Source organism: Accipiter gentilis, chromosome 1, assembly GCF_929443795.1.
Source record: "Accipiter gentilis chromosome 1, bAccGen1.1, whole genome shotgun sequence".
NCBI lineage: Eukaryota > Metazoa > Chordata > Aves > Accipitriformes > Accipitridae > Astur > Astur gentilis.
In genome coordinates, this window is record NC_064880.1 from 12,811,655 (window position 1) to 12,822,753 (window position 11,099).

General features: G+C 42.6%; 1 protein-coding gene across 3 annotated transcripts in view; it reads right to left on the reverse strand.

Moving 5' to 3' along the window:
• USP40 (ubiquitin specific peptidase 40) overlaps positions 1-10,852 on the reverse strand; it is a 41,237-nt gene extending 30,385 nt beyond the window's left edge. Inside the window, exons 1-6 of one of the 3 annotated variants that reach the window (XM_049800123.1) lie at positions 10,722-10,852; positions 7,565-7,781; positions 6,968-7,035; positions 5,847-5,960; positions 5,098-5,262; positions 4,366-4,512 (exon numbers count right to left, since the gene is read on the reverse strand). In XM_049800123.1, coding sequence (XP_049656080.1) covers positions 4,366-4,512; positions 5,098-5,262; positions 5,847-5,960; positions 6,968-7,035; positions 7,565-7,763 — 693 coding nt within the window. In that variant the 5' untranslated portion in view covers positions 7,764-7,781; positions 10,722-10,852. Of the gene's footprint in view, positions 1-4,365; positions 4,513-5,097; positions 5,263-5,846; positions 5,961-6,967; positions 7,036-7,564; positions 7,782-10,380; positions 10,690-10,721 lie in introns of those variants that run through there. The other 2 variants (XM_049800115.1, XM_049800133.1) reach the window with 2 other exon arrangements.
• Between the last annotated feature and the right edge of the window lie 247 nt (positions 10,853-11,099).

The window sequence follows — 11,099 nt, forward strand, 5'->3', positions numbered from 1 at the left end:
TTTATTTTCCAACAAAGCTTCATTACAACCAGGCAGACATGATCTGTGTTTTCATTTTTAAAATGTATTCCCTAATTCTCAGTTTCCCTACCAACTAGACATCCTAAAAGTAATCAAGATCCTTCCCCTCTGTTAAAACCTACACCTTCACTGCATGGTGATCACCAGACCCATGCTTTATGCTCCTACAAAAAACAAAGGAGGACATTGCTGAAACGCTAGTCAGTAATTTCATTTCCATAGCTCACATGTTCTCTGTGAGATTTTCTTGAATTTTATACTAAGAAGCAACTGCTTCAAATCTCTGGGTTTGTGCTTACCCATGAAGTCAGACTATACAGCATCTTCCCAGCAACCTTGCTCTTGGCCCCTTGCACAGCACCTGCAACCAACAGTCCCACAAAGACCCTGAGAGCCCAGAGAAAAAAGCACAAACACTCAACTGCTGCTGAACAGCAGGTGCTGCAGAAGAGCAACACAGCTTCATTATAGCTTCATCATTCCCAGATGAACAGTGGGGCACTCAGCATCTGACACAGGCCCTGAAGCCACCCCTCAAAACAAACCACCACCACCAAAAAAAAACCCCCCAAACAAAATAAAAACCCAACAAACAACAACGCTACAAATGAAGCTCAGACTACAAATGTAGCCTACATGCTTGCTTCTTCTGCAAGGAAATGACCTCAACTGAGGCTGGGGCTATTACTCTTCTGGCCCCTTCTGGTCATCTTGTCCAAACACAGCATTTGTACATCACCTTAGGTTTATTCCAATGACCTTTGAGGAGTTTTCCGGTTCTCTGGGGTTCTGTGACCCCAAGTACAGGTCAGGGCTCATACAGGCACAGTGTTTTCAAATGCAGAAGTCAGAAATTATCCTATCTGTAACACAACTAGCTCTGACAGGTGTGTATTGTCCAGAAAAAGAGAGCACTCCCACAGGTATTTTGCAGCCTGCTGCTGAATGACTGCTGGGCTGCCTCCAAGTGCAACAGAAACAGTCTGAAAAATGTCACCAGATTATATCACAGTGGCATTTTGCTTAAGATCTGCCAGGCTGCTTGAAGAAAAGGGCCTTGACCAAGGTCTGTGGGCTACGTACGGTAAACAAGGACAATGCTGTGCCTAAGCAGCATGGGGTAGGTATATCCTGGAAGACCCTACAGACAGCCACAGAACAACTAAGCAAGGGTTAAAGTCTCCCTCATTTATATGGGATAGGACCTTCAAGGCAGGAAAGCCAACATAGTCTGTTTTATTAAGGAAGAATATTAATCAAGATTGAACAGCTTGCTGTGAGAGAGCATCAGGAACCCTGGTGCAAAGCAAAACCAATCGTCTTGTATCACCTCTTAATGTAAGTGTAGGTTCAATGAACACACTTCTGAGCCTTTCCAATATTTCCATCCAACTCTCCATTTGAAGAGCCATACCAGAGAGCCTCCCAGGAAAATACCTATGGCTTAAGAAACTCTCTGAATTGGGTAATTCATTTGTGCCAATTGCGGAGACTACTTTGCAGAGCTTAGTGGCACAAATGATTTTGCATGCTCTTCCAAGGTTAGGGTGAAAATCAGACTGTACAATTAAAATTTGATCAAGTTCTGGAACACTAGATTCTTCAACTACTAAATTCCCTAGAGGCTAAAACAAAAGAGGGCAAAGAAGAACATCCAAAGACTCACGGTGTACTGAAGAAAGGGAGGAATGGAGTGGGTAGGCATGGGCCATATTGTCTTTGAAACAGGCTAGGTGGGGGCAGGTGGCCACATTGTTAGGCAGCTGCCTTCCGAACGCTACCACCAAGCCTAGAGCGACTCATATGGCACCTCACTTCCTGTCAGTGTTGACTCTCACCATGGTCTGCTGTGATCAAGTGCGTCATGCCAGCAGGATCACAGAGCTACAGGCAGCAGTCATGCTGACACAACATCCCACCTTCCTGCTACAGCCTTCTAGCACAGCCCCTCTCTTGAGGCTGTCCATTCATACCCTGGTATCCCCCAGCTATGTGATTTCTTACCCAAGTTCAGAGTTCGCACCGTCTTCTTGCATGCATGACCACATATGAAAGGAAAGCAGCTCTTATCTCACACTCCCTTGAACCCAGCAAAGTTGACCTCAAACAAGCCCTTATAACCAAGCCACACAGAATCCTAGAATGGTTTGGGTTGGAAGGGACCTTAAAGATCATCTAGTTTCAACCCCCCTGCCATGGGCAGGAACACCTTCCACTAGACCAGGTTGCTCAAAGCACCATCCAACCTGGGCTTGAACACTTCCAGGGATGGGGCATCCACAACCTCTCTGGGCAGCCTGTTCCTGTGCCTCACCACCCTCACAGTGAAGAACTTCTTCCTTACATCTAATCTAAATCTACTCTCTTTCAGTTTAAAGCCATTACCCCTTGTCCTATCACTACATGCCCTCGTAAAAAGTCCCTCCCGGGCTTTCTTGTAGGCTCCCTTTAGGGACTGGAAGGAGGCACATGAAGCACTGGCAAATGGTTCTGAACTCCTGAGTCACTGATTAATTTCACCTGTCCTCAGCTTGCCTTTGCACCCACTCCCTTCCACATTAAGGGTGCTGCAAGGTTTGGATTGCAGTCATCCTGCTGCAGAAGAGAGTCACCACAGTAGGCCAAAGAGCTTTGCTGTTGTGAAGATGACAGAATACGTCAGGGTGCACTAACAGCTGTCTATGTCTGTTTCCCCTTTACAAAAAATAGTGTGAATAACAGGAAAAAGGAGCAACTTTTTATAAAAGACTCACATGAAAGAAGAAAACCAAACACCACTTTGTATTATTCTGGAGAAATGCAATTCAAAGACCTACAACTCTCAAAGCTCTCAATGGGCTGCCCTTCCCTGGCCCTGACTAAGGGGATGGATGAGAAGACAAATAAGAAGCCTTAAATTCAATTACTATGTTGGGAAAACCAGTCCAAACTGTCATAAACCAACAAACAGGGACAAGCTGTCAGCACAAGGATGCTGCAGGCTGCACTGGCATACAGTGACCAGTGTTATCAGACACACCACCATTTAACAAAGCACTTGGGGTCACATACACAATTCCTCTGGAGGATACTAATATAGACAACTGTCAAGCATCTGAAGCTTTCCCAAGGTGCCCAGGGGTGAAGGCAGGGAACCAGGCCAGAAAAAGGAATACTCCAGTCTGGTTGTCTCTGCGTTCCTGGGGACCACTCTCAATGAACATCACAGGCTTAATGTCAAGAGCTCTCCATTGAACACTGAGGAACTCCAATGACTCAGCGCAGGAGAAGGGTCACAGCATTTGGCTTCACAAGTATTTTTTAAAAAAACAACTCAAACCCAACGGTTCTCACCCATAGCTGAGCACAGATCAAAGCCGCAAATCGTTCACTAGAAGGTTATGACAAAGCAGCACAACTCAACATAAACCAATCAGCTTCATTCAAAAGCATCTTCAAGCTACTGCCTGAAGGAGAAGACTCTCCCACAGTCTGTACTCTGACCACAGGAACATGACTTTGAGGCTTTGCTCTGCCTGGATTTTTATCCTCCTCCTGCCTGGCCTCTCAGATGGAAGGAAACTCCTGGTGGTGCCCATGGATGGAAGCCACTGGCTTAGCATGCGGCAAGTGGTTGAAAAGCTCAATGAGAGAGGACACAAAGTGGTGGTGGTTATACCAGAATTAAGCTAGCAGGTGGAAACGACACAGGCATACACAGTGAAAACGTACCCAGCGTCTTACACATTAGAAGAGCAGGATGGTTCCTTGCATGAATACATTCTTACTCACCTGAAGGCTCTAGCACTACAGAACATATTGGAAACACCTACTAAGGTGTTAATTTATCACTGCAAGAACCTGTTTGGCCTCAGGGAAACAATGCAAAACCTACATCAACAGATTCAACTATGCAAAGCAATAGTTACTCATTATTTTGCTCTATCATTTGCATTCTTCATGAGAGAATTTCCATAGTTTTCTTCATTACATGGACCTGTTTATCTTTTTCTTCAGGGTCTAGCTTATCTTTTAGCCTATCCTCCAAAATGTCCAAAGCCAGGTGCCCATAGAGGTGTGTGAATAAGGCAATACTCTCAAAACCACATGCCATCCCATCCACCATTGTCTAGATTAAAGAGCGCAACAACATTCAAGTTAAGGAATCATCAAGAGTCACATGAGCTTTTCTTGACATAGTTGCTGAGGTTTAAAAAACAGGTCAGATTTTGGCATCCTCTTGTTATATGCTGTCTGATTAAAGACACAGATTTTTTTATTTCCGAGTCAGAGGGCAGACACAGCAATGTAAACAAAGTTCCTAACTGTCAGCAGGCTGAACACTGAGAATCACCAATGCATTACCTTTGAAGCTTCAACAAGTTTATCACAGGCTCCGCATCGATACAAGTTCTCATTTTCAAAGTACTCTTCTTCTACATACATGTTCCACAGGGCCTCCTCCAAGCCAGCTACACCTTTTACTGCTACTGTTAGGTCTAAGAAATCTTCCTATGCAGAAGTACAACAAAAAAAATAAGCTAGTAAGTGGTGTAAGTTCACAGTACATTAGAAAGATGCTCATCCCATTCACCACAGCAGAAATAAGCATTCATTTTGCTTTCATTGCTGAGGAAAAAACCCCATATATCCACAGAAGATTAATTAATTTAAAAAAAGAAACAACAAAACAAACCACCACCACCAAACTTTTTTTAAATTACAAAGAGCATAAAAGACTGTAAAGGTATGTTTTACTGTTACCCCACTGTTCAGCTCTCTGCCAACTACATCTACTAAAGGCAACGCTTGCCAACTCAGAAGATGCAATAACACTTATGTTTTTTACCTCCGAGTCACAGACTGATGTAGGTGGTTTAGGAAATGCCAGCCAAGACTTAACAACAAAGTCACAAGTAATTTTCATGTTTTCAAGTCTGCAGCACTCTAACCAATACACACTACCTAGATTCAACAAGACCACCAGTGACACGCAAGTAAGATGTCACTATTTTTGGAGTTTAAAAAAAAAAGAACATTTAAAGTATCCTCAACAGACTGAACAGAAACCCATCCTGGAAAATAGTCTGGCTTTACCTGTCTCTCACTGATATTCTTGCACTCTTTACAAACAATCTGGTTGACAACAATCCCATGGTACAATCGCTTAATAAGGTCATGACCCGAAGTCCCCACAAGGGAAGTTTCCAAAGCACTGAACAGAATCCGATTTAATTCCTGCACATCATGCTGCCTCATTTCCTGCACAATAAAAAAAACAAACCTGAAGAAATAAAATAGTGCCATCTGCTTTGCTTATTGTTTAAAAACAATGTGTATTAAGTGTGACAAAGACAGCTGCCTCAATGACTACCCATGTATTTACTACCTTGAGTAGTAACTTACTACTTTTATTATTACTTGTTATTCTTAATTTAGATATGGTTTCTAAGTAACTACTATAACCCACATAAGACACTTTCACTTGGGTAGATTTAGACTAAACTCTAAGATGAGTTACACAGTTCAATTTAGGTAAGAATCTAAGTATTTGAGGACAAGAACCCTAATTAATGTTGGAAAAATGTCCCTGTAAAAACAAAGAAAAAGTTACTGAAATTGTATCTAACAGAACTATTTTCTTCTGTTACTTGCTGTAAACAATTAGCATGTATTTCATGTGGAGATACAACAGTATACAACAATAGTTGACCCAATTCAATGCTTTCTCCACAGCTTGAAGTATTTCAAGATATTTCTTAAATGTCAGACCTAAAAAAAAGTAAAAATCATCTCCATTCAGGAAAAAGTTTATCAATGATAGCGTCACTGATGGTGATTTTTACCTCATGGCTGTTCCACCCGAAGCTCTCAGTAAGATCTGTTGTAGATGCAGCCTGCTGGTCCAAGAGCAGAAGCTGAGCGAATAACCGTTGAAGTTGTAATGGAATTATTCGAACCTAGAAATAAAACCCAAATAAACCTAAAAGATCAGAAAAAGTCTTCAAACCAATCATTTAAATAAAAATAATTGAGTACAAAACTTGTAATAAACCACCACTGTTTATGGTTTTCATAACACAGGTTACTCAATTCACACCAAAGTATCAGTCAGACTTGGTTCCCAAAAATCTACCGTGCCTCACCTTACTCAGCTAATACAGTCATGGAACATACGTTTTGTGATAAAGCAAAACTCTACAGATTAAAATTAAGCCATCACCATCGTAAAAAAGGACAACTTCCTCTGATATTTCCCATAATACTAAACCCTAAGAACTCAGCTACAAGACATCATGACATACAGATTTAATGTGTGCTACTCCTTACTCAGTAAAGGGTGTTTGGTGGAGGGGTGGAAAGAGATGGGAAGGAGAATGGTTAATATCAGTAAGCTTAATCAGCTACCTATATTTATCTTTGACTTACAAAGAAAAAAATTTTCCAAGCCACCAGTTGTGTCACTTTAACCCAAAAACTAAAGAACGCAATTCTGTAGTCAACTTTAGTAAGCACTTTTTAAACAAAGCTTAAATTCCAGTCCAATACTATCCTGTGCACGAGTGGGCTGTTAAATCTTCAGAGACCCTCAATGCAGTCATTTAGGCTGCACGCATTTACTTTTTTTTTCCTGGATGCAAATAAGTCAAAACACTGTAGCTTGAATTACAGAAGAGAAAAATCTAAAAAAGGACTGTACAGAATTTGGGATTGCTCCTGCTCACCTTGAAGACAAAATGATCTCTGCTATCAATTTCAGCAGAGACAGGCTCAATATTTTACTTCTGAAGCAAACACTTATGGCACTGAAAACTTACACCTGTGTGAAAAATCAAGCTAACCAAACTGCCTTGCAGTATCAGAGTCAGGCTTTCATTCATTCTCATAAGAAGTTTCATGTGAATTGAAACAATGTTCTTCGGAACCAACATTCAGCAGTGACTAATGACAAGAAAATTTTAAATACCTTTGCATCTGGTTTACTACTATCATCCAGAGACCCAAGTTCTTCAGGTCCTAGAGAGAACAGTGCCTCTGTAATTGTAAAGAAAAATGCCTATTTAAAAAAAGACAACATCCCCTCTTTGAAGATTAACTGTATTTTAGCTGTCAAGCATTATGATACTATGCTTTTTGGCAAATTAAGACATTAAACAACCTTTCTGAACATCATTCATCCTTGCAACTGGTTCAAGCTATAAAAATAAAGCAGAAGTAAGCATGAAGGTGTTTAGATGGTAAAATATTTTTTCAGGAATTGTAGTGGTTGCATTAAAAAAAATGAATGACACTTTACAGACAGCAATAACCTCTCTTATTTACACAAACTGTAACCACGCACCTGTAAGGTAACATTTACAATACTTACATTTTGTGCAGAAGTGATGATACTAATTTTACAGACCAATAGCTCTGAATATTCTGTAATAACTTATTTGAAGTGAACTGAAGTAAACTGTTCTTGAAAACAATGTGTTTGTCATGTTTCTTTAATAAATAACTAGAAATGCAGATATAAAATATCAATTCCAACATTATTTTAAGAAGATTTTGAACACATTACCTCTAAATTCAGGTGTGAAAAGCAGAGTCTGCAGAAGGGAATTGAGGTAGCAGGTCCCACCCTGATTTTTGATACCACTTAGATTGGTGAAATCCCTGGGAGGTGGAGGCTCAGAATCTCTGGGCTTTGATTTCTTCCCTTTTCCAAAATGATTGTTTGAAATAAAGGAAAAATCCTCTTCAAATAAGTCCCCAAACATTGTGAAGGCAAAATAGTCCTTTAAAAATATAAAATAATCTATTTACTACAAAAACCGCAATTGAATCCACCCACCTCTAATCCTCCAAAATGAGCCTTTCATCCATGACTGACGAATTTATTTATAACTTTTTTTTGTCTTATTCTGTTCATTCTAAAAGTGAACGTCAGATCCATATGAAAGGGTGCACTAATGTAACAAAAAAGGGTGAATTAAAAGCATTTATGTTAGCACAGGTCTGAACAGACTTTTAACTAGAACCAAATACATCACATTTCAACTTTGATCAGCAAAAACATGCATAGCAAAATAAATACGTCCTTCTAAACATCCATAATCAACTAGTGTTCAAGCTGCCCAGCTTCCTGCAGGAAAGGTATGCAAGGCCTCTCAAACTCATGAAAATCCCTGCGCTGTCTCTCAAAAAAATCCACGTGCACAAGTAACCTGTCTCTAGTATTGGTCAGTTCAGATGGGAAGAGTGCAATTAAATAGTCAAAAATACAGTGATATTTTATGAAAATATTATCTTTGCTTCCAGATGTTCAAGCCGGTAACTCAATGGCAACTAATTCTTCTTATGGAAATCTTTTCAGTCCTTCTTGGAAACCTTACGACCTCTTAGCATGTCCCAGGACTCCAAAAGCTAGCTCACTTTTGTTTTGTACTTGTCACCCCATAATTTCATTTGGTATGCTGTAGCCCTTGCATTAACAGTGAGTAATCAAGGAGTTCTACTGAAGCAGTGAATAATCATTCCTCTATTTACCTTTATTCCATGTGCAATTTTACAGATCTTTATCATATTCCATTCAGACATCTCTTCCAGACAAAAGCTTCCACAAAGATGTATTTACTCCTACAACAGAACTTGTCCCTTATCTTCAATTACCCTTATCTACCACCTCTGAACCCCTTAAACTTCTCCTTTATCTGTTTCTAAGATCAGAGGACCACATCTGCCTACCATGTTCAAGATGTGCACAAACCATGGCCTTCTATAGCTAAATAATAATGCTTTGGTTTGTTCTCTTTTGTACAACTGCTGAGCACTAAACTACTTTTTTTTAAGCAACATATATTATTACCCCAATTATCACTCCTGTGTGTTCACTTCAAATCCAACTACTATACATACACTTTACAGAAATACGTGTGTATGTATAACTGTAAAGCTGTGATCGGCTCTGCCCCATGCTACACCTCTTTGGACTCACCTACAATGAATATCATCTGCTATTGTTTCATTCAGTGGCCTATTAGCATAAAGACTTTAAAGCTTCACTGATGGCACTTGTCTTTACTGCAATGTATCAGTCGACTTCACAAGAAAAATTAATCATCTCAGCATTTGCTGTTTATTGCTGACAGTTTATGATACACTGAATGCAGGCCCTAGCAAAAGTAGAGAAACTCCCCCTCACTCCCCTCTGTAATGGTTGACCTTTTGTTTCATATGTTTTAGCTAATCATTTAATCAAGCAACAACTTTCTTCTCCTGTGTCAGCTTAATTTCTTTAAAAGCTTTCAGTGGCAAAAGTTGTTGAATGCTTTTTGAAAACCAAATGTAGTTGATAGCTCCCCATTCAACCAACTGGTAGTTCGTCAGGCATTTCCTAAAACTTTCTATAAAATAGCATTACATTAAGCCCATTTTAGTCCTTCCCAGAACAGAGCAGTTTTTAGGCAAAAGGCTATGCTCAGAGCAGCTGTCTATGAAGCAGCACAACACTCTTCACTCTGCTTGTGCTATAATGCTTCTTCACCACTTCACAGAATAGATATCCCCTCATAAATCCTCACAAAATAAAATAACATGGCTGGAAATACTTCTTAATGAACAAAGATAGGAAAGAAATAATTTTGATGTCTTTGTATTAGATTTTTCTCCTCTGAATGCAGCTCTTATACCTTGACTGCCTAAAAAAGAAAAGTCTGTAAAGGTCCCACCGCCCCTACTTCAAGAAGTAATTACTAGGTTTAACACTCTTTCCAAACTGCCTCACAGCCTGCATTCATTTTTCCAGTTAGACCTGCTGCACCTTAGCATTTAACCATTCAAAGATGATGACTATTCCTATTTTCCTCACCCAAACGCACAATAGCTTGCTCCTAATAGGTTTGTTCATCATAAAAAAGCACAAATCTAGAAGACAGCAATCATCTTACTGACAGTCTGCTGTACCCACCCACCACTCCAGAGAAGCACTTCAGCAGGACAGTGCCAAATCCTCCCTCATTCCTTATTTCTGGATCCTCAAAGCACTGCTGCTAGCAGCTTCCTTCCCTGAAAAATCATACAGCAATATAGATTAGAATGAATATCTGGATGCAGCAATATAGATTAGAACAAAACTATGGATGACGTCTCTGGTCCAACACCCTCAAAAAGCATCGCTTCAAAGTCAGAATGACTCCATCCAAGGAGATCCCCAAACCCTCTAAGCCCCTGCGCTCTATTCCTTCTCTCTGATGGGAACTTCCCACGCTGTCACCTGGGTCTGGCACCTCTCATCCTACCCCACTGCACCCCCGACAAGAATCAAGCTGCGCCGATGCCCGCTCCCGACAGCAGTACAGTCTCCACCTCGCTTTCCCTTCTTCAGGCTGAACTCACCCGGCTCCCCCTGCCTCTCTCCACCTCCCATACGCTCCAGTCCCAGAGCCCCCGCGGAGCTGGGCCCAGTCTTCAGAGGCGGTCTCACCGGTACCGAAGAGAGGACGAGGACCGGTACCCTGGGCCGGCCGGCCGCCCGCACCTCGGCCGGCCCGCAGCGCCGGGGCTGGCGGGGCACGGCTCCTCGGCCGCCGCTTAGCCCGACTCACCCCTCAGAGCCAGCACCCAGAGCCGGGCCGGCAGCTACCGCCACGGCCCCGCGGCCGCCGCCATCTTTGTTGTGGCGCCGCGCAAAGCACGCTGGGACCTAAAGGCCTCCGCCGCTCGGGGACTTCACGCACCTGGCCAAGTCCCGGAGAGACAACAGCGGCACGCCCTTGCCCTGTGGAGCGAGGGACGCCTCCTGCAAGGAGCGGGAAGGAACCGCCGGGCACGGGAGCCGATGCGAACCGCGGAGCGGCCGGCAACGCGGCCGCGCACAGCCTGCTGGGAGTCGTAGTGCGGCGCCGGAGCGTCACGGCTCTGGCGGAGGGGAGGGGGAGCCGCACTGCCCGCTGGGAAGGCGGACCTCCCCGCAAGGCCTTCTGGGGGGTGTAGTTTCTTGGAGGCCGCGGTGGATGGTGGGAGTCAGCCTGCTGGGGGCGGGGGGGGGCAAGGGTTGCCGTGGAGACCCCGGGGCATGCGCGGCCTCGCCAGCCTGAGGGCCTGGAGGAGGCCCA